The sequence below is a fragment of the Leguminivora glycinivorella genome, chromosome 10, assembly GCF_023078275.1.
Source record: "Leguminivora glycinivorella isolate SPB_JAAS2020 chromosome 10, LegGlyc_1.1, whole genome shotgun sequence".
NCBI classification, from domain to species: domain Eukaryota; kingdom Metazoa; phylum Arthropoda; class Insecta; order Lepidoptera; family Tortricidae; genus Leguminivora; species Leguminivora glycinivorella.
In genome coordinates, this window is record NC_062980.1 from 16,683,729 (window position 1) to 16,708,383 (window position 24,655).

At 35.1% G+C, this 24,655-nt stretch overlaps 1 protein-coding gene across 2 annotated transcripts; it reads left to right on the forward strand.

Annotated features, from left to right (window-relative positions):
- Positions 1-1,348: 1,348 nt before the first annotated feature.
- LOC125230529 (putative inorganic phosphate cotransporter) lies at positions 1,349-22,721 on the forward strand. Of its 2 annotated transcripts, none has more exons than XM_048135710.1 (11): positions 1,349-1,512; positions 1,877-2,163; positions 2,278-2,457; positions 2,856-2,994; positions 3,242-3,459; positions 3,937-4,086; positions 4,583-4,715; positions 5,045-5,163; positions 5,555-5,674; positions 5,770-5,893; positions 22,305-22,721. In XM_048135710.1, the coding sequence occupies exons 1-11, from the start codon at positions 1,449-1,451 to the stop codon at positions 22,355-22,357; spliced, it is 1,587 nt and encodes a 528-aa protein (XP_047991667.1). In that variant the 5' UTR covers positions 1,349-1,448; the 3' UTR covers positions 22,358-22,721. The 2 variants fall into 2 exon arrangements, with proteins under 2 accessions (XP_047991667.1, XP_047991668.1); XM_048135711.1 differs by lacking the exon at positions 22,305-22,721 and adding an exon at positions 21,980-22,175 and having other exon boundaries at positions 1,355-1,512.
- Positions 22,722-24,655: the final 1,934 nt, after the last annotated feature.

Here is a 24,655-nt window from a genome sequence, read left to right on the forward strand (position 1 = left end):
ACGAAGCAATACATTGAAGTATAAATTGCGCCCATATACAGAGAGCTCATAAAAACATATTTCAAGTCACTTTAGGTACCTACTTGTATATATTTTATACAATGCGACAACCATTGATAGACATCGCGATTCACCCATTTCCCGACCCTAATTACTCCCTTCGTAAACATATTCACCCCTTCGCGACCCGATTCCCTCCATTCCTGATCCTATTCTCCCCTCAGGTCGCGGCTATTTATTCATCCCGTGAAAATTCCCCAACACAGTTGTATCGCTTTCTTCAGGAAAACCATTATAAAAATGGAAATATGTCTTATGATTTTCTGTTATACACAAACTTTAGAAGACACATATACACATTCAAAAGCTACTTACTTAGCTAAATTTCACAAAAAAATAAGTTAAAATTAGTAAAAATGCAATAAATTTGAACGTATACTTTGACAGACATCACAGACATGAAACTGTAAATATATTATTTTCCTACTTTTTATTGCGGAAAATAGAAGGAAAATGTAAAAAGATATAATAAATATATATACCCCTGGAACCCTATTCACCCCAAATTACGGTATTTATTAACTAGATTTATCAAAAAAAAATTGTCCGTTAAGAACAACTCAGCTAAAAGACATTGCGAAAAAATCTTTAAAATTAAGGTACCGCTCTCGAATCTGAATAACAATGAAATAGTCTGTGTCGGACTGTTTAGTTTTTTTGGCTATTTGTTACCAAACTTGAGTGTCACACCTTTTCGGAAATTTTTGATTGGCTGTAGCGTCTTTAAAAATAAAAATATCAAAAAAAATCAAAACAGTCCGACACAGATAAAAATTCTAATAATCTGTGTTGCAAAAATCATTGCTCTAACTTCAAAAACCAGGGAGAAAATAGTCGAGAGCGTTTGTATGGAGAATTGACCTTTTTATGGGATAGGAGGCAAACGAGCAGACAGGTCGCCTGATGGTAAGCGATCACCGCTGCCCATGGACACCCGAAACACCAGAGGTGTTGGAGGTGCGTTGCCGGCCTTTAAGATGGGTGTACGCTCTGTTTTAATACAAAAATATGAAAAAAAAACAAAAGAGGTACCTACGTCAAGATCGTAGCAAAATGGCGATATAGGTATGGAGTCCGCCTGTATAATGGTAGTAGGAAATTTTTACACATTACGTATGAATAAAGTAAGCAGGTATGATGAAATAAAAATATATATTAAATGAATATTTATTAAAGTAACGTGTTATAATCGGAAAACAAAGCAAAATATAATTATAGTTAATTACATTGTAAACAAGATAAGCCTAAACAAATTATACCGACACAAATAAAATGTAAATAGGTATTATTTTTATCTCAGCACCTCATTTAAAGTTGTTTCGTAGGACTTGTAGCCGGCTAACAGGAATATTTTTAGAATTTTTAGAATCCTTAGAATTAGTGACAAAATGAAGGAAAGTGAACGGGAAAGCCAATATCAAAAGGTTCCCACCAGAGAACTTATTAAGGAGAGTAAGTACATAAGTAGGCACGGAAGCTTATGTCTATTAACTATGAAACTAAAAATAGATTGTGTTTTTATGTACGTTCAAGCATTCTACAGGAAACTATAAAAAGTATTATGTGATAAGAAGGGATGAACGTCATGATTGTGACGAAAAAGGTATTACGAATTAATGTGGAAGGAAGTAAATAACTGGACAGGAAAATCGTGATACCGATGATATGAAACGAAAGGAAGTGAATGATGGGATGAACGCGGAGGATAGAGGTATTAAAGAAGAAGACATACTGCTCCGACCGCAAATGATTGGGATTAGGGCAGGCATATTTTTTTATAGCGCCAGTAATTTTACAATAAAATATTTCTTTGCAGATATTCCAGAAATACCAGTGTCTTATGGTTATGGATTTCGTCATGTACAAGTGGCACTCTTACTGTTGAGCTTGACAGTAGCCTATGCGGCACGGGCACATATAGGTCTCACTGTAGTCGCCATGTCTAAACCACCACGTAATACTAGTATTAGTAATTCTAGTGGTCCTATAAGTGCAAGCATATATAACAATACAGTTGAATACAATAATGAAACATTGAGATCCGATATTAATGGAACTGTTTCAAAAATTGGCAAAGATGACAGTATCTGGAATGTTTATATGGTAATCGTATTTTTTTTACTTGTGTGTGTTCTTTATATACTAATATTAAACTAAATATTGTGTTTTCTGTTTATAAATTGTTTCGCTTGGAACTAAACGTTATATCATTTTCAGACATATGAATGGCCAAAATCAATTCAAGAATTGATTTTAGACTCGTTTTTTTTGGGATACTTTTTGATGATGTTTCCCACGGGAATGATTGCCCAAAGATTTGGGGGTAAGATACCTTTGCAAGTATGTATGCTAGTCAACGGAGTGATTTCAATTGTGACTCCTTTTGTAGCTGCCTGGGTGAGACAATTTTTATATACTTAAGATTGCAATACTTAAAATTGCAGACGGAACTCGATAACGGGAGAAGATCAAAGTCCAAGACCACGAGAACAAAAGTCACGTTTGCAATTTTAAGCTCAAGTTTAAAAAAGATTACAATTGTGTGTCAAATATTATAAATGTTTTGACAGATCTAAAGTCTACTGTCACACAGAAATAACATTGTGTAAAGATAAGAAAATAGAAATGAAAATGATATATAAAAACTGCAATGATAAAGAGAAATATAATTTACTATTCAAGTAGGTAGTGCTACCGCATTTAAGACTAACACAACCAACAATATAATAATTTAATTGACAAATATTTGTAACATGATTTAAACAGATTAGGTAAAAATTCTTGCAAATCTTCAGGGAGGATGGAAAGCTGTATGTTGCTGCCGGGTGATACAAGGACTGAGTCAAGCAGGGGTGTACCCTAGCATCCAAACTGTACTATCAAAATGGGCGCCAGCAAGTGAACGAGGCAGATTTGCCAGCTATATCTATTCAGGTGCAAAATATAGGACATGATGAAGTTTGTCGATGACCTTGAAGGTTGTAATATACTTTTTACTCAAGAGAGGGCATTGCTAAATGTGGTTCGAATTTGACGAGACCTTTTAACTATGAAACTTAGTCAACATTTTTGGGCTTTTAATAATCACCGCTACAGTATTACGCTGGTATTCGTAACAGCATGTTTAAAAACTAAATTATTTTTGAAGCAGCTTAGCAGTCTCATTTCGGTGTCTTTTCAGGTTCCACAATAGGAACAGTAATAGCATTCCAGTCAAGTGGTGCATTATCATCTAGTAAGGCGGGATGGCCAGCTACATTCTGGTTATTCGGAGCAGTGTGCATTGCTGCTTTTATTCTTCTGACATTCTTTGCTGCTGGCTCCCCAACCGAACACAAGAAAATAAGTGAAGAGGAGAAAACCTTTATCTTGGGAAGAATTGATGATGGTGTAAAAACGGTACATATAATTTTAAATTAATATGCAACAAAAATATTTTTAGACTTACATACATATTATTGTATGAACCAAGATGTAGACTGTTCAGTATTTGCGTGTCCTGATCCCAATTACTTGGGGTCGGTGCAGCATGTCTTTTTCTTCCATATCCCACTGTCAGACGAAATCTCTTACATAGTTCATCTACTTGTTCTTCGGTTTTCCTCTCACGCGTTTTTTTATATACGTATTATATACAAGCTACACTTATTTTGGGCCGGATCCAATTCTGTGTATGATGTCTTTGATTATTTATTTATACCTCGACAAAAATAATATATTATCAATATTTATATCCCAGTCAATATTATAAGTCTATTGAACAGTGAATCATTTAAACTTTAATTTTATTGTACATCAATACATATTGTCAGATAACATGTATTCGATGTTTTCTTTCTAAGTACTATACATATATTTTTATACTTTATTTTTCAGAGGATGGCTACTCCATGGAAGCAAATTTTGTTATCAAAACACGTTTGGGGAGCTTTTGCAGTACACGTTGCTTCTGGAGTCTGTTTTGTTTTCTTCATTACTCAAACACCTACTTACATGTTCTACATACTTGGTTTTAACATCAAAAACGTATGTAGAATCACATTCTTGTTTTGTATGTGCAAAACTCACCCAAATCTAATTTAAATAACAAAATTATGTATTTATTTTATATATGACAAATCTTATACAGATATAATTACAATAATCTTACATTAACGTACGCTGGTATATTATTCCTTTTTTTCATTTCGTTATAATGTAACTGTAGTTTTTTTAAATGTTCTGTGACTTCCGAGTCCAGTCCCCGCGAATGATACGGGCGGCTGAATTCAATTAATCTTTTTTTTTTGTAACTGTAGTAAAGCTTAAAAAGTACATATTTGTTTGAAATGTAATTCAAATGCAATTTTCTCATCCAATTATGAGGAATCAAGAGAGCCTTTATTACCTGTTGGTGTGGTAAAACAATCTTGTCCCTAAGTGACTACAATTTAAACATTGCTTGAAGTTTTAGATGAACTGTCACCTATATTTACCACATTGACATTTTTTCGTCGTAGGTAACCAAATCTTTATTTTCCAGAGCGGCATTTTGTCCTCGTTACCCTATATAGCAAGTATTATCTTATCGGTCGTCTACGGGATTGTATCGGACTATTGCACCAACAGAGGTATCGTCTCTTTGAAGACAGCAAGGATCGCATGCAACAGTCTTGGTACGTGATATTTAATAATTATTTACTGCATATACCTATGCTCTAATTGTATTGAATTTGTACTTTTTCATGTTTATTTCAATTTCAGATATGAGATTTAATCATTTTAATTTTTTTCTTTCTTAAATCGGTATAATTTCTGAATTTAATGTTACCTTCTTAGGGACATGTGGTGATCTCTCATTTCGAAGGCCAACATTCAAATTGGAGCATTGTGCCAAAATAGTTAGTTTTAGGTAGTTATCATAAATAATTAGGTAATCTTAATCTCAGTAACACAGTCGTTCTCTAATTTATTTTCAATTAAATTTCATCTCTTCTTCTTACAGCACAAATCGGACCAGCACTCTGCCTTGTAGCAGTGTCGTTTACTGAAAACAGTGCATTAGCCGTCGTTTTGCTGGTTCTTGGGGTTGGGTTGCTTGCCGGAGTACACGTCGGTTGGATGGTAAGCATCAAAATATCTTTCATATTTTTATCTTCATAAGTAGTATAGGTACTTACATGTGCAAACCACGAACTCGTTGAGTTCTCTGGCATACCTTTATTCTTCTCTCTCAATCTCTCTCGCTCTGACGATCTATTTACCTTACTCTATGGCAAGAAGTAAAGAATACACTACTTAGTTCTACTAATGTTAGGTGTATGGTTACGGTTTTCTGTAAGTTTATAAGTATTTCCCCAGTAGCAGTCTGCAGTGCTTAGCCTTATAATGACAATTGCTTTAGTTGCCCCAATTTATTTTACCTCTGCATGTTTTTACAAATGTTTTCCAAAACTTGTCATATTACTAATTTACTACATATTTTGTATTTTAATTATATTTCTCTCCATTATAGTTAAACTACATAGACCTGTCTCCAAACTTTAGTGGGTCTTTAATGGCGTTGGGAAATACATTGACGTCATTCACTTCTCTGTCGCAGCCTATATTAATATCGAATATCGTCACAGACGTGGTAAGTACCTCCTAGTATCCTCCCAAATACACTTAAGATGGTGGGTTTACTTATAAGGTTTATGGTGGGTTATAGTTTATATAATTATGTTTCAGAGAAACCGTTTCCAATGGCGTATTATGATGTTCCTAATGGCTACAATCATCTTCATTACTAACGGAATTTATGCATCGCTTATTTCAACGGATGTTCAGCCTTGGGATCAAATTGAGTCAAAAGGTAAGAAAACCTAGGTAATATTTTTTCATAACATTCTGTTTAAGTCTAGAGTGGTTCATCTGTTGATTTCAATAAAAAAACCTAAATCAAACTTCTTGGATAAATTAAGCCAGTGAGCCGCTTCCCAGCAAAAACTGTATCGCTTGCCATTGAGGAGGCACACTGACATTTTATCCCGCCAGGCGGCGCCTGTGCAAGTGTCTAGGCATGTCACTGTCATTCATATCTGAGAGAGAGAAAAAATATCTTCTTACTTCTCACGTATGAAATTCTTTATCTGTGCAATGGACTAATAAGGTGGTGATATCTGTCATAATCTTTGAGTGTGCCTCCTCATTATGATTGGCTTACCACGTTTTGTGTAAAGATAGAAGAAAATCAGGGTACGTAGCCGAATGGCACAAACGCTCACGAAACTGTGACGATTCGATAATCTCGTTTCGTACAAACCTATGCATGCATAAATATAATCGTTATTTTCATTCCAAGTAGAAACATCATTCAAAACATCGGTAGCAAAAGTTCTAGGAAACAGGTCGGAACTCGACTTGGCGTCAGGCGATGGTGCGCAGCCAATCACGATCGAGATGAGCGCGTCGTCGCTGGAGGGTGCGCTTCGGATGCCCATATATGGTAATACAAGCGAGCAATGCCGTCGGGGCTCCGGGGGGACGCTAGCGTGGCAGGTTCGGGCGGGGCCGGCACCCGAGCGGGCTATATAAGCCAGTACACGGGGCACAGGGGGACATTCAGGAACGAGTCGCGGGTCGAGGCAGCCACGGAGAGATCTCTCCAAAGATAAGAAGGAGTCATGTGAGTTCTTTAATATTTATCACTGTTTTTCTTTGTGATTTCATTATGATGTTCTATTGTGCTTTGTTATATGACTATTTTGTGATACTTTGAAACATAACTGAGTTATTAGGGGTTTTTATTATACACTTAGAATAATTTATGGATTTTAAATAATTCTCTGATATTCTAGAGCATATTATATTATAATTTTATTACAATGCTTATTGCATATTTTCTGTGTTTGAGATCCAAGGGTCTTACATTAATTCCAAGGAATGCTGAAGCAAACTAAATTATTTTATATGAGAACTTATTACAATGTTAATTATATGGTTATTTATACAAGCTTTTGCTTTAAATGGACTAAGGTTCTAAACAACTTCAGAAAAACAATGCTTAGCTGCATGCTTTTGTGTTTGAGATCCAAGGGTCTTACATTAATTCCAAGGAGTCCTGGAGCAAACTAAATGATATTTTATGTGTTAATTATATGGTTAATCTGTACGAGCTTTTGCTTTTAAGTGAACTAAGGTTCCAACCAACTTCAGAAAATACTGAAGCAATTTATCTCTTATTTATTAATTAGAAATAAAAGATTATTTTATTTCTGGATATTTGATAATATTGTGATATTATATTTTTATTATTTTATTATATCTTTAGAATGAGCTGCTAATGGGGACTATATTTTTGGAGATTTAATTATGGGATAGCTGGGTTTAGAGAATAAAAATAATGAGACAAGAAGATATTACAGTTTGGTTTTAAAATTATTTTTATTATTTTGATTGAATAATTCCTGGTACAATTCTTACCTCTTTTGTCAATAAAGTTAAAGAGCTTAGGGACTAGGTTCTGTCGGGAATGCCAGTTTGAATTAAATATTTTTATTTCGGATTTGGTTTTGATAAATTAAAGAGACTCAGGTCTTTTCTCTTGCTAGTTGGCATTGAAGTTATGATGCTTGTTTGGGCAGGAGGTCCAGGCTTGAGTATATCAGCTAAGCGTAACGTGACAGTTGAGGCAAGTTTTGTATAGCAATGCGTACAAGCTTACCACATACAATGATGGCCATTAAATGGAATTTTCTTGTTCAAATATAGTGATTGTAATTTTCATTTGTCGATATGTTGGAGGAGAGTCTGGGGTTCTATGGTTTATAAAGTTCAAAATTTTTGAGAGAACCGGTTGATAGGTTCACATTCCAGAAAAGATGATTCTAAGAAAGGATCCAAGGCCTGGCATTTTAGATGATAGAATAGGCGACCTTACCTCATGCGCAAACCAGGAGGTATTTGCCTAAATAAAGCCCCGAACACAAAATAAAACAAAGGGTTCTTGGAATTCTTGAATTGCTGATAGTTTTCCTTTAATTATCTTTGAATAATATTAATAGTGAAGTTGTATTCTCATTTTCGCTGATTCTCACTGACAATATAAAATAGAAATAATATTAATAGAATTCCAATTTCGTATTCGATTCGAAGAAAGAATTGAATTGGCAAATAGCTTTACGTTGATGGTCAGAGCTTAGTATGTATTACCGACTATGTATTGTAATTCATACTAGGACGCGTTGGGGATGAAACACCTTTAAAAATAAAATTCCTAAAAATTTGACTAATAAATTAAAATTTTCACCTTAATTATTGTATTTTATTTCTTTCTACTTCACAAAGTGTATATTTGACTATGAGAATTGAAAGAATATGTTGGTTGTAATTGCTCTATAAAATAAATTATGTATCGGTACTCATCTATAGGGAATATCAGAATAGCGGAAACTATTATCATGTTGGGGGTAGAATTTGTAAAAGTAGGGAAATATCTGGTGTGTTGAAACTTCCTACACTTGAGAAAAGGATTTGTGGTTACTTCGTACAACTTAGGCGTCCTTCCTCTACTAAACGATCACATTTTATTATTTTTCTTATGGCCAATCGTTTTAAATGCAGAACAAAACAAACAAAATTAATTTGGGATTAAATTAGGGGTAGTTCTTAAGCTTAATGGGTTCTTGGGCTGTTAAATATATGGGGTGCTTAGAGTAGAGTATAGGGTAGGTTAGGTAGGTCTCCTTTTGACTGTTACAATCTGGCGCCGTGACCAGCACGGGCTATTTGTGATCAGGACGGGCATTCGTATGCCATGTTGTGGTTGTTTGCCACATTAGAATGTTGTTAGCTTCATTTGTTTACATTTGTTCATGTCTTTGTTTTACTTAAGAGTGTATTTGTTTTGTTTTGCAAGTGACATGTTTTAATGTCACAATTTGTTGCAGTGAAAAAGGACTCAAGTTGTAGTTTCAACTCATTGTATTAAGTTTGAGTAGTTTTGATTATACGCATCTTATTTATATACAGTGTAACTATAAATTGATTACTAACCTTACAGCATTCAACGGGTTTGAAGACAATAAATGGTGATTGACCATTTTCTTTCCACATATCACTTAACACTAGTTCACAATTCACTTACACAACATGTGGTAGTTACTGAATATCTAACACATTACACATTTTAACTAGATTTGTTATATTTCGTTTCACAGTAAATGATGAATTTCACTGATAGGTTACGTTGTTTTGCCGGCTTCAATAGTCGTGGAATTGCGGTTAAATTATCACTTACTTTTGTACGGGGGTTTTACCTCATTGATTGTTATGTATGCGAATATATTTCCACTTGATAGTAGAATAAATATTACTTTAAAAACTTGATAAACAAGTGAAAACACGGAAAAAGTTGTTTGTTTTTTTGACAAACTATGGAACTATTGTTACTAGTGAGGAAAAGTGCCATCTGTCAGTGAACTTTAGCGGGCAACACTGACAGAGCGAGTATAGTCTGGTGGACTACGTGGTTACTAGACGGTGCGCTCAGGTTGAAAATATATGAGGGACTCAAAATTTCATCACAAAACGGATTTTGATTTTTAGAGGGTTTTATGTCTTTTTTCGACAAAATTGTTCAAAATACTGTAAACAGGGGTTTGGAAGGTTAATTTAGTATTGTATTGTAGGATTAGATAAATAATAATAGATACCTAGTTATTTATTTTATAAGGGGGGCAAAGTTGTTGTTTCACCGTACTTGCCAATGTTGATATTTGCGTAAGCGAGGGATTCTAGTATTGAACCGCGAGCGTAGTGAGTGGTTTGTTGTTTGACCGGCCGTGCCGATGTTGATACTTGAGTACTTAAGCGAGGGATTCTAGTATTGAACCGCGAGCGTAGTGAGTGGTTTGTTGTTTGACCGGCCGTGCCGATGTTGATACTTGAGTACTTAAGCGAGGGATTCTAGTATTGAACCACGAGCGTAGCGAGTAAAAACGACGCGCTACGGAGTGCTATAAGTCTGTCTGTCTGTCTGTCTGTATGTATGTATGTATGTCTGACTGTCTGTCTGTACGTCTGTCTATCTGTTCGACTGTCCGTGTGTCTGTCTGTCTGTCTGTGTGTATGTATGTATGTCTGACTGTCTGTCTGTACGTCTGTCTGTCTGTTCGACTGTCCGTGTGTCTGTCTGTCTGTCTGTACGTATGTCTGTCTGTCTGTATGTAAGTATGTCTGTCTGTCTGTTCGACTGTCTGTTTGTCTTGTGTGTGTGTTTGTCTGTGCTATCGTAGCTCCCGAACGCAGGAACCAACTTATATTTATTTTTTGTTTGAAAACTGAATTAGTCGGGAGTGTTCTTAGTCATGTTTCATAAGAAAGCGTTGGAAAGTTAGTTTTAGTGTTTAGTAATGTTAGCGAGCTAAACTTTAAGCTAAAATCTTTTATAGGTAAAATTGATCAAAGCTTTAGGGATTGTGGGGTTTTCAAACTATGTCACACGGGTGGATAGTGGTCAACAAATTCGTATTTATGCTAACAGCGTATGTGGCTCAGCGGTAGTACATCGGACATGTGATTCGAGGGTCCAGAGTTCGAACCTCCGATGGGATAATCAAATTTTTCTGTTTTTTTACTTTTCCTGTTTTTCTAGGATATTTGGGTAATTTATATTTATATACAGTTATATTTTTGATTTTGATTATCTATAGAATTTATGAATATACTGTTATGCTATTGTTTGTAAGGTTGTCGCCGATTTATTGTTACACCTACGTTTCGATACGTAATGAGTGATTCAGTTTAAAGTTCTAACGACCATTATAGATTTTGTTGTTGGATCAGCGAGAAAGAAAAATCTACTTAAGTAGAATAAAAAGGGAAATTCCAAAAATAATACATCATAATTTATATTCACATATTTCTAGGCAACTTAAATTTCTTGTTTTAAGTTTTATTTCTAGGTTAAATATTATTTCTAGGTAGTTTTAGTTTATTTCTGTAAGTTTTACTTTGTAAGTACATAGCCGCAATAGGTTAGTTTCAATGACTTCAACATACCTACTTGTTTAGCATTTATTTAGTATTTTACGTGTAGTAAGATCAGTCGATAGTCGCTTTCGTAAAACTAGTGCCTACGCCAAATCTTGAGATTCAAACGAGAAGAGGGACGGCCGGGCTCGCACCCGCGCCGCCGCCTCGTCGCCTACCGCCGCCGCCTCACCTCACCGTGTCGTCACGCGCCACGCGTTTGTCAGCCTTCGCCGCCGCCGCCTCATGCACCGCCTCGCCTAGTCATGCTCCATGGGCTAGTCAGACCGCTTACCGTCGCCGCCTTGCCTGCCGACGCCACCTTGCCTGCCGTCGCCGCCTTGTCTGCCGTCACCGCCTTGCCTACCGTCGCCGCCGCCTCGCGCCGCCGCCTCGCCGTCGCCGCCCGCCCGTCACCGACTAGTTCCAACTGGTTGACGACAGCTTCAGATAGAGAACTTTGGAAAACCTTGGAGCAGGACTTTATCCCATAGAATAAGGGTTCTTACTTAAAACTTAACATGTTCTTAACTTACCTTTACTTTACTTAACTTACTTTTATCTTTACTTAAGCTTAGTGTTGATATGTATAGGTCTATTGTATGGTTATCAACATTAGAGTAGGAAGTTCTATAATTTGATAGATGGTCAAAATAGAATAGATTTGTGTTTACCAACGGCAAACAGGATAGTCTAGTGAGTTGGATTTTGTTAGTTAGTATGGCACAAACTTAACGCCTGTCATTTTGTAATAGCAATTCTTCGTAGCGAACGATTGTCGTCCTCAACATTTAGGATATCATTGTTTATATACGCGGTTAGTGTAAGGTTTCATGTAATCTTTATTTTAATATTTAACAAATATTAGTTCTTATTTAGTCTCAAAGCTCGTTTTAATCCTTCAGATTTTGTGAAGATCTACCATAATTATAGTTTATAAGATGTTCATATGACGTCAGGGTTTTAGTGTTAGCAACTAAAGCAAAGATTACTTCTGTCAGCTTTCTTCGTATGAATAGTGGCACTGAAACTTGGTAGTTCATGTGCTCTGCCTACCTCTTTATGGGATATAGCCGTGATTATATGTATGTATGAGTAGAAATATGAAAGGGTTTCAAGAACAACACTGAAGGAACGTTTTTGTAGGGATTGTTTTAAGGAACTAACACTTTAAGTACATATCATTAATCATCATCACTTAATATTATAAGTAAGTAAGTATGTAAATATACTTTATTGAACCATTTTACACATTACATTTATGTATACATAATGTTGAGTGAGAGTATAACTAGGTAACAATAGGTAGTCTTATCGCTAAAAAGGAATAAAATATAGTCCATGTCAGCGACTTTTACAACTTTCCTTTATGAATATGTATAAGTATGGCTCGCAAAGCCGAACCTGGTTTTAAATGTCTTCGATTGTTATGTCTGCCCATACAGCTAAACTATAGAATGAATCGTCATCGGCGTTATTTTCGGACCGGACCGATACTACTTGAAATCTTCAAAAAAAAAAGTGTACACTTATCTTAAAGGCCGGCAACGCACCTCCAACACTTCTGGTGTTTCCGGTGTCCATGGGTGGCAGTGATCGCTTACCAGTAGGCGACCTGTCTGCTTGTTTGCCTCCTACCCCATAAAAAGTTATATGTTTTACCAAACATAGTCACATAATGTGTATTAGACGTAGTAAAGTTCGAAATCAGAATAAAAGTAGATGACGACAGTTGCATAATTTTTATTTCTCTTATAACATTGTGTTTTATATTTTTAGGTCTACACTACTTATCTTGTTCTTGTATAATGGTGGGTCAAGACTTTACTATAAGGGGGGGCACGTGAAGATGCAGGAAGTTCGAATTTGGAAGAAACCAAGATTTACAAGTTAACGGGATATATTTGAGATGTTTAATTACTCTTTTGTTGATTTTACCAACCCTATTTACTTTTGTTGCGTACTGTTATATATTTCTATTGTTTGTTTTTCCATTTGTAGCTTAGAAAACTTAAGAAAGCAAGATGAAGGAATGAAGATTTATAAGTTAACGGGACATATTTGACATGTTTATCTACCCTTTTATTATTTTATACTAATCCTATTTACTTTTGTTATGTACTGTTATGTTTTTCCATTGTTTTGTTTTCCCATTTATAGCTTAGGAAACTTAGAAGTTTATGTGAATTGACTCAAGGCACAATGGAGTAAATATCAGCCAGAAGATATTAAAAGGTTTCAAAAATTGTTGCGGGGACCGCTTTCCATCAGGCGGCCGTATAATTACCTGTTTGTCATCGACGTGATAGAAGAAATTGGTAAAATGGTAAATGAAGTCAGACTAGTTAGAGTCAGTTAGCAGTTTCATATTATGTCGAGGTAAGTGAGCATGTCTGAATTATTATAATCTTCGTGTTTTACTTATGTAACTTTATAGATTCGGCGAGATAGATCTACAATATAATGCATTCGATTAAATTCGAATCTTCTTGTGATTAGGTAGGTAGGTACTTTATTGGTTCGAACCATGTCGCAACAGTAGCGATATAACAACGTGAGTGCAACCGTAGTTTATTGAGTATTCTTGTAGTTTATGTTGGTACATAATTGTCAGTTTTAACATTACTCCGTTTATTTAAAATTAGAAAGGGTTTTCATGTTATTCTTTTATATTTCCTTGAATAAAACTAGAGACGTAGTATATTAAACGTTTTAGTTCTTAAAATTAACTAGTCTTTTAAATTTTGATAAACACTCTTAAGAGTAAACTTTTATATTACCATTAGAGTCAAGTACGATCAAATAGAGTCAACTATATTATGAAACGTTTCACTCTTAACTTTAATTAGTTCCTTAAACCAAGGTAAGTGTTTGTTTTACTAGATATATTAGTAGATTACCATTATCGTCGGGTATTCATAGTATTGCTTTCGTCGACGCCGAGCTCACGGAGGTCTACGTTCACTCTATCCGCTCAACAATATTTAGGGAGACTAGCAGGACGGCGTTCTCCCATGCTCTTAAGGCGAATGTGAGGTAACGATACCGCTCAAAACCGAACGAAACGGTGTGTTCTTGTGTTGAAGGACGAAACTCATTTTGGGTTATCGTGCCAGCGAAGTAAGTAAGTAATAGGTATAAGTAAGTACCAAGTAAGTAGTAAGTATTTGTTCTATTATATATTCTATGGAAGTAGGTATATAAGTAGGTATTCATAATATTGCATGTCAAAGGAAAATTATTTTTCATACCTACTCAGTAAAATCTGCGTCTACTATATTCAATTGTTAAAATCCAATTTTACATTCCAATTCTATAGCATCGAATCAGTAAATAAGGGATAGTTCATTACGTTTTTCATAAACGTAGGTATTTATACTTTCTAGCTATTTGATTTTGATTTTGAAAATATACCTACATGTGACTTACTTAAAAATAGGAAAATTTTTGTTTGTCAAATTTCAACTCAATGTAACTGTCAGCAGAGGGTAAGAGTATGTACCAACTATTGTATTGTATTGTATTGTATTGTAGTATGGGCGATTGTCCGCAACCGATTTCTTGCGCGTATTTTGCGTGATGTATAAGCTAACTATTATCAATAGGTATTCTAATTATACGCAGATTAACGAAATAAGACGTAGTTTGTCATTACCATCATTATACATAGATAAACTTACATTAAGAGGTTAAAGGTACACCTACTTAGGGAGTTTTCGCATTCGATATCGGTCGGATCGGATAGTGTGTGAACACACTTAAAGACAAATTTCAATTTACGTAGTTGTGTGTTTTCTGAATGTATGTATAGTTGTGTTTGAATGTAAGTATGTATAGTTTTGTTTTTGAATGTAGGTATGTAATGTATGTATGTTACGAGACTATTTAGAAGTCATTTATTTTCTATTAAGGGCTATTCATCTATTCATTTCTTTTGAAATCGTTGACGTAATTAAATAAAGCTTAAAGTAAGAGAAAGAAACTCAGCGTATTTATCACTATTCATTTTCATCACCAAAACTTAAATCTTAGATTTTTTGTGTGTAATTTGTGACAGAAGAAGAAAAGTTAGTTTCGCAAAGAGGACCTGAAGTAGGCCAACAAGTATGTAAAGGAACACTTTTGTATTTTAAATGTAATGGTAGGTATGTGTATGTATGTTATTTTAGTATTCGCTTGTTTCAAGTGATACGGTAATGCTTGTGGTTGAAACATGATGTTTTAGCATAACATCACATTACATGTTCCTAATAACGCCATCTAGTTTCAATTTGTTGTCTTTAGAGGGTAATGGGTAGATTGGTGACAACATAAATTTTTTATTTTAAAATATAGGGTGTCGCGAAGAAAAGAAGGAAAGTGGACCGTCAAGAAGAAGAAGATGAGAGGTCAATGAGAAATTCCGTCAATGTCGTCATTTTATAAATGTAAACTGGAAAGTTTAATTGTTTTACGTACGTGAAAAAGACGGTGTATACCGTAATCATATGTACAAGCGGTACGTGCGAGTGTGTTATTGTCGCGGGGTAAGTGTTATACGACTGTTCGTGTATTTACAGGACTAGTTCTAAATGTGCTTAGTGTTCATTCATATTTTTCGTGCGACATTTTGCCCGAAACGCAATTGTTCCTACGGTGGTAAAATAATCAGAAAAGATAAATGAAAGAAAATTAAACATCAAGGCAATCTGTCTTCGTCGATATACATTGCCTATTTCACCACAGTCGCCGTAGCACACTTAGTTCAGTGGATTGGGCTACGAAGCGGTAGATTACCGGTTCGAACCCCGGCAATGAAATATTTTTGTGTATTTTATTGTTTGAGTTTTTTCCTTTTAATTTGTTTTAGTTTAGTTTTAAGGTTCTTCCTCTATATTTATTTTAGTTTTGTTTTTAATCTTATTGTTCAAGGTTATCCATTTGTGATTAAACTTTGGTCAATTGGTTCCTTTATTTAGCTTCTCACAATTTGAACCCTTTAGAATACGCTAAATTTTAGTTGTCACGGGGGCATGTATGGCAGCGAGTAAAGAGAGTTGTAATTATTTTGTGTGTGATAAAGATGACTTTTGTTGTGAGTTATCCTCGAGTCTGGTTATCACAACTGATTATGTAAAAGTTTAATTCGCAGGGGGGCACGTATGTCAGCATGTATAATTGTAATTAGTTTGTGTAAACAACAGATGAATCACATTGTAAGTGTATGTGTATGTTACTTTTGTTTCCGATTAACTTAATTAATAACTGAGGGTGCTCGTCATCATAATTCGGCAAAGGTTAGAAGCCAGTAACTAATAGTTTTACATTTACAGAGTTAGTCAATAGCATAAAACTTGCAATGACATGGGGGCAAGTTTAGTGTTAGGATATCTAGTTATGGTAGCGTAGTAGTATCAATTCACGCATCGTTACATGACAATATTGTTCCTTAAAGTATGTTTCTTATCATGTGGATGGGAAATGAATAGAAATATTTTATTCCAGGACCTAGCAACAATGAACTACAATGTAATGACTATGTGCGAAGTTGTACGAGAACCTATTAATTAGACCTTAGTTTGATGAACCAATTAGCTACTTACATTAAAATTTATTATTTTGTTTATCAGGCATAGATTTAGTCATGTTTTTCTATTCCCAAGTAAAACTGATTGTAAATAAGGGACATCCGTCTTTAAGCCGTCATTTTATCCTCCACCTAGCTAAAAATATCGTGTAACTGTAACAGTATTAATTTTGCAATGTTGTGTTGGGGAAACTAAAAATAAAGGTTAATCCAAGGTTCATATTTTGTTTGTAATTACGCTAACTCGACGTGTTTCGTGCTTCGAGCTTTTGAGTTACAGAGCCAGCAACAGTTGTACGGGACAGCAGTAGTTGTACGAGCCGCAGTTGCAGTAGCAGATCTATGAATTGGAGTGGCTGTCTTCGCCTGAAGCCCTTCCAAGAACATATTTGTGCAGTCAGCATCTACTACTTCAGCAGAATAAACAAGTTCAATAACATCTGAAGAGGATCTGGATAATGAAGAATGAGACGTGGGTAATCGTTTGGTTCAGGATATTTGTGGCTGGACAGATGTAAGATGAACATGTTACCATTTTGTAGTTAGAATACCTAAGTTAAGTGGCATAGCGCGTAGTAATTTTGATTAAAGCAATTGGCGTAACTAATTTGGCGTAAAGTAAAGTACATTTGGCGTAAATATAATTGCAATTTGGCGTAAATGATTAAGCGTAATTTTTAGAGCATATAAGGCGTAACCTAGCGTAATTTTTAGAGCATATAAGGCGTAAATTTTATGGTTGAAGTGATGTGGGATTGGTTTTTGGTGGTTGTGGGTGGCCAGTGCATGTGCGGGGCTATGGCTTTTTGTTAAACAGCAAGTCATGGTTTCGTATGTGTAAGGGTTTATTCATGACTATCAGGAATTAATTCTAACGTTGCTCTGACTATATTTATTTTTAGCGTAATTTGTCTCAACCAATTACGTTAAACATTAAGCGTAAGCGTAAACTTTAATTATAAGTTATGTTTTGTAGTATAGTATACTATGTAGATTTTTTTTTCAATATAAAGCACAATGCAATAAATATTTTATTCAAAAGGAAATGGGATTAATTTTTTTCTGTCAATATTTTGATTGTTTGCAACTTTGTATTAAACTGTATGAAAGAGCGAGTGAGGAAGAATAAAAGATGATTGAATGGAACATGTATGTTATGTGTGTACGACTCAGATGATGTATGTTATGTGTAGATGTAAGAGCGGATGGATGAAAGAATTGATGTATGATTTTGTATGAGAGAGTTTATTAAGAGTTGTTTATCATCAAATATTGACAACAGTTATTGTTATTTGCAAACGGGGAAAAGGGGAACAAAGATGTGTTATCAAGAGAATATTGGTGTTAGGTTAAGGTCATACCTTTTATAGGTAAATTCTTTTTGATAACACAATACTCTACAAGAAGCTATCACTATTCGTCCGTCACACTCTCTATGAACGAGTGGGTTTGCAGAAGGAGTGTTTTGATTTAGTTTGCTTAACCTATCTTAGGGGATCCGGGGTACCGGGCTGCACAGCAAGCACGTGGAAAAAAAAAAAAAAAGAACCATGTGTTTGAACTGCAGTGACGTGGCGGTACTACCTTTGGAGAGAAATGTGTGCCTCTGATAGACAGTTTTGGTTATTGCTATTTAACTGAAAAGCTTTCTATAGAAATGATTTTTTTGAAATCAATTGCATTGTAGATTAGTATGGCATTTTGCAGCCGATATACATCCAGATATGTATAATTTTTATAGTAATTTTTCATCATAAGTAGGATTATGATAATAATAACTTCCACAAAATAAAATAAAGTTATTATTAATGTAATAGCAAGGCTGAGGCTGTCCAGGAGTTCCTTCCTGTCCATTTGTATTACCAGTAACTCGGTCGAGACTTTCAAATACTTTTAAGGATGTCTTCTACATTCTTAACTGACCATTTGGCTGACTCCTGAGCTTACGTGATGTGGGGTGGTCAAGCATGTGAATTAAACACATGTTTGAATTACTTCGTGTCCATCTATCCTGACGCTAACCTCAGATAAGGACTTTAGAGTTCGTTTGGGTTCCACACGAATAAAAAAAAAAATCGAGTGGAAATCATTTGAGCCATAACGTAATATATATGAATTCAAAATACTTCTAGCTTTCTTGCTTGGAAATAGAGTACTACATCAAGCCAAGAAAGAAAGGAATCGGTTGTCCTGTGTGGGTTATTGACTGGAGTTATTGCCACTGGGAAAAAGTGTTGGAGGTTACCGCAAAGGTTTTTCCATTCTTTATGAGGAGGTTTTCGTTGTTTCTGGACATCTGGGCAATGTAGGTGGTGGAATCTCAATGGCTACGGTCGTAGATTCCGGATGAAACGCGAGGACTTTGCTACATAGGGCTCACTTGCCTCACAACCAAGTGTCGCATGGAGGGTGGAAATTCTGTCTGAAAGCAATTGGACTCATGGGTCATAATTCTGTGGGTTTATAATTTCATGCCGGATAATTTGTTTCCTTTCTAGTAATGGTCACTTTACACACCACATTTACATCAAGGGGTTAAATAACAATATCTGATTTAGAGTGGGAACATTTGTGCTCCGAGTCAAGGTTTACAAAACCTTTCCTCTGTGACAAATGTTGGGGGCAATTGTGACGATCCGATAATCTCGTTTCGTACAAACCTATGCATGCATAAATATAATCGTTATTTTCATTCCAAGTAGAAACATCATTCAAAACATCGGTAGCAAAAGTTCTAGGAAACAGGTCGGAACTCGACTTGGCGTCAGGCGATGGTGCGCAGCCAATCACGATCGAGATGAGCGCGTCGTCGCTGGAGGGTGCGCTTCGGATGCCCATATATGGTAATACAAGCGAGCAATGCCGTCGGGGCTCCGGGGGGACGCTAGCGTGGCAGGTTCGGGCGGGGCCGGCACCCGAGCGGGCTATATAAGCCAGTACACGGGGCACAGGGGGACATTCAGGAACGAGTCGCGGGTCGAGGCAGCCACGGAGAGATCTCTCCAAAGATAAGAAGGAGTCATGTGAGTTCTTTAATATTTATCACTGTTTTTCTTTGTGATTTCATTATGATGTTCTATTGTGCTTTGTTATATGACTATTTTGTGATACTTTGAAACATAACTGAGTTATTAGGGGTTTTTATTATACACTTAGAATAATTTATGGATTTTAAATAATTCTCTGATATTCTAGAGCATATTATATTATAATTTTATTACAATGCTTATTGCATATTTTCTGTGTTTGAGATCCAAGGGTCTTACATTAATTCCAAGGAATGCTGAAGCAAACTAAATTATTTTATATGAGAACTTATTACAATGTTAATTATATGGTTATTTATACAAGCTTTTGCTTTAAATGGACTAAGGTTCTAAACAACTTCAGAAAAACAATGCTTAGCTGCATGCTTTTGTGTTTGAGATCCAAGGGTCTTACATTAATTCCAAGGAGTCCTGGAGCAAACTAAATGATATTTTATGTGTTAATTATATGGTTAATCTGTACGAGCTTTTGCTTTTAAGTGAACTAAGGTTCCAACCAACTTCAGAAAATACTGAAGCAATTTATCTCTTATTTATTAATTAGAAATAAAAGATTATTTTATTTCTGGATATTTGATAATATTGTGATATTATATTTTTATTATTTTATTATATCTTTAGAATGAGCTGCTAATGGGGACTATATTTTTGGAGATTTAATTATGGGATAGCTGGGTTTAGAGAATAAAAATAATGAGACAAGAAGATATTACAGTTTGGTTTTAAAATTATTTTTATTATTTTGATTGAATAATTCCTGGTACAATTCTTACCTCTTTTGTCAATAAAGTTAAAGAGCTTAGGGACTAGGTTCTGTCGGGAATGCCAGTTTGAATTAAATATTTTTATTTCGGATTTGGTTTTGATAAATTAAAGAGACTCAGGTCTTTTCTCTTGCTAGTTGGCATTGAAGTTATGATGCTTGTTTGGGCAGGAGGTCCAGGCTTGAGTATATCAGCTAAGCGTAACGTGACAGTTGAGGCAAGTTTTGTATAGCAATGCGTACAAGCTTACCACATACAATGATGGCCATTAAATGGAATTTTCTTGTTCAAATATAGTGATTGTAATTTTCATTTGTCGATATGTTGGAGGAGAGTCTGGGGTTCTATGGTTTATAAAGTTCAAAATTTTTGAGAGAACCGGTTGATAGGTTCACATTCCAGAAAAGATGATTCTAAGAAAGGATCCAAGGCCTGGCATTTTAGATGATAGAATAGGCGACCTTACCTCATGCGCAAACCAGGAGGTATTTGCCTAAATAAAGCCCCGAACACAAAATAAAACAAAGGGTTCTTGGAATTCTTGAATTGCTGATAGTTTTCCTTTAATTATCTTTGAATAATATTAATAGTGAAGTTGTATTCTCATTTTCGCTGATTCTCACTGACAATATAAAATAGAAATAATATTAATAGAATTCCAATTTCGTATTCGATTCGAAGAAAGAATTGAATTGGCAAATAGCTTTACGTTGATGGTCAGAGCTTAGTATGTATTACCGACTATGTATTGTAATTCATACTAGGACGCGTTGGGGATGAAACACCTTTAAAAATAAAATTCCTAAAAATTTGACTAATAAATTAAAATTTTCACCTTAATTATTGTATTTTATTTCTTTCTACTTCACAAAGTGTATATTTGACTATGAGAATTGAAAGAATATGTTGGTTGTAATTGCTCTATAAAATAAATTATGTATCGGTACTCATCTATAGGGAATATCAGAATAGCGGAAACTATTATCATGTTGGGGGTAGAATTTGTAAAAGTAGGGAAATATCTGGTGTGTTGAAACTTCCTACACTTGAGAAAAGGATTTGTGGTTACTTCGTACAACTTAGGCGTCCTTCCTCTACTAAACGATCACATTTTATTATTTTTCTTATGGCCAATCGTTTTAAATGCAGAACAAAACAAACAAAATTAATTTGGGATTAAATTAGGGGTAGAAACGCTCGTAGCTATCTGTCTCTATCGCTCTTGCGTATTGGCGCGACAGAGCCAGACTACCTTTCGCGGCGATTCGTTTTCGTTTCTCGTCGCAGAAATGCCATTCGGCTACGGGGCCTGGTTCTTGTGTTAAGCGCTAAGCTTTGAGACAAATTAATGTTGATTCTGACTAGGGTTACATGGTAACCCTGCGGCACTCCACTCAAAGTGGTGCACGGTGTCGGCATTCGTTGATGGTTGTATACAAATAGTACCACGTTGTTAGTCTGTCATCGATACGCCCCTATTTGTTTCTATAAACCAACGAATAAAATATTTTTTGCATTTAAATTGCAGCAAAACTTTGTTTATTTTTCAGAAAGCAGCGACACGGAAAAAAAAAAAAGCAATAACTCCTAGTTAGCCAAAGTTTATGCCGTCATACTATTTCTGATATCAATACATTTCCGATACTCATTAAAAAAAAATTTCATCGTCGTACACTTTTTTATCGTGATCTTCAATATATTGTAGGAGTCTAATATTGCCTTGATGCCACTAAAATTGAGAACTGATTGACAATTTTTTTTTTTAACTAAAATTCCTTAAAATTATTTATTACTCGTAACCCATTCACTAACACTACGTCGACAGCCGAACCACTGCCGCAAGAAGACATACCCGTATATTTTATGTATTTTCAGTGATAGTAGGTACGTCGACAGGCGGAGCATTGTCAGCGAAAGGATTAAATTAAAATAAAATTCAAGGCACATCCTTATCCTCATGAAACAACCATAATAAAATAATAGTTATCGAACATATCTTTGGATTTTTTCCCACAATAGAACAATACACAAACTTTAAAGCGGAGCCTCATAGCCTCCCTTTGTAGGAGTCCGTAGGCAATCGAATTAATTTCCATTTTAAGTGCTAATAAAGAGACTGCAAAATCGACAAAGAGTGAGGATTGGTGGGAAACAAAAGAATCGTTGAAAGCCGCACCGACGATGAAGCCACAATACAAGTTAAGCTTGGGAAGACATTTTTTGTTTTGTTTCTACTAATTTTAAGACGCTACAGGAGCGAAAATGCTAAAACGGAGAGAAGCCCCCTTTTCCTTTCAATTTGGGAATTCTAGTTGAATATACTAGTGTTATGAACTAGATTTATCGACAACAAAATGTCAATTAAGAACAACTCAGTTTAAAAGATATTGCGAAAAAATCTTAAGGTTCCGCTCTCGACTGTTTCCTCCTTCAAAACTTAATCAATCGTAACAAAATTTGAGAATCTGAATAACAATGAAATAATATGTGTCGTACTCTTTAGCTTTTTTGGCCAGTTGTCACCAATTTTTAATACCAAACTTTTTTTTACGCCATAATCAATAACGCCATTTTTGGAAATTTTTGATAGGCTCTAGCGTCTTTAAAAATAAGAATATCAAAAAAATATAAACGGTTCGACACAGATAAAAATCATTGCTCTAACTTTAAAAACCAGGGAGGAAATAGTCGAGAGCGTTTGTATGCATAATTGACCCCTCCTGTAGCGTCTTAAGTGAGTGCAAATAACATTTGAATGAGTAGGTAGGCTCCAAAATTAGTTAAACTAAATTGAAAAATAGTACCTATGCAATATGTAGGCCAGTTAACTACAAATGTTAATATTTAGGCCAGTGCTGTTTATACAAATAGGAAATATCGATAAATTAGCCGCGATGTTACTGTTGTTGCGCTGGTAGTTCTACTGTATAAAATAGTACATTACGATACAAGTGCGTAAAAAAGGAAGCTCGAAACGAGTGGCGATAAATTAAAACACGACCGAAGGGAGTGTTTTAAATCGACACGAGTTACGAATTTCCTTTTCGCACGTGTATCGTACGACGTTTTTCAGTACATATGAGCCTCCGAAGTTTCGACCTGGCATATAATGAACCACTTCTCGCAAAAAAAAAACACCATCTGTACTGAAAAATATTTTAAGTATTTCTAAATGAAAATTTACGAATTCGTTGGGTTAATTTAATAAAACTTGATATACAGTAAAGCGAATTAAAATATGAAACAAAGCATATTACTGAAAAAAAAAGATAAAAAAATATATGCATGCTTTAAACAAGAAATCCATATGAAAACACAGTTACATGAGGCCAATTATTTTCATCGTCGCATAAAGAGCTACTACTAGAATGGGTACAGTTAGGTAGTACCTACCTAAAGTAGTAAGGTGGAAATTACTAATATAATTTAAAAAGCTGACGGAAATATACATGAATGTGATATATTATTGGTTCCTGTTAATAATGAGCAAAATTCATACTAACTTACTGCTTACTAACGGTGCTATCAGAGAGCCTCCTGGGAAAAAACACAGCTGCGGATCTAATGCAAGACTTCACTCCATAGTTGCCGATCGACTACGCTAAGATCAGTAAGTATACCCAAAGACATATAGATATATAACTACCATTGTTAAATGGCATTCGTACAACAAAATGGACTAGCATTTTTGAAACCTGAGTTGCTTTACGAATTAACTGTTCAATACTGATATTACTGATACATATGTAGTACTAGATCTTCAAATATATTTCAAAATTTTCTGTAACTTTGCACGCATGTACTTTGCCCAGTTTCTATCTGTGGAAACTTGTTATTGGCTCATTGTTTTTATGTTATAAGCCTTATTGTAACTTTAGCTGTAAGTTTTCCTAACAAATAAAATAAAATAAATAAATAAAATAATAAACTTTAAACTTAATTATAAGGTACAGCGGGTCAAATTTCGAATCCATTTTTTTCCATTATTACACTATGATTTTGAGTTCTACATGTATCCACTGAACACGCCTGCCATATATAACCGGTGGACACTCTATTTAATAATACCAACATTGTAAAACATGGAAAAAATGGATCAGTTACATTTGCCCCCCAGTCGTGATTTGCCTCGCTGTACATTATCAGGATAGTTGATTTTTATTGAGATTGTGGCTTTTGCAAGTTGCCGTGAAGACGGAAGCTAGCAGGCCAGCGGCCACACAAAC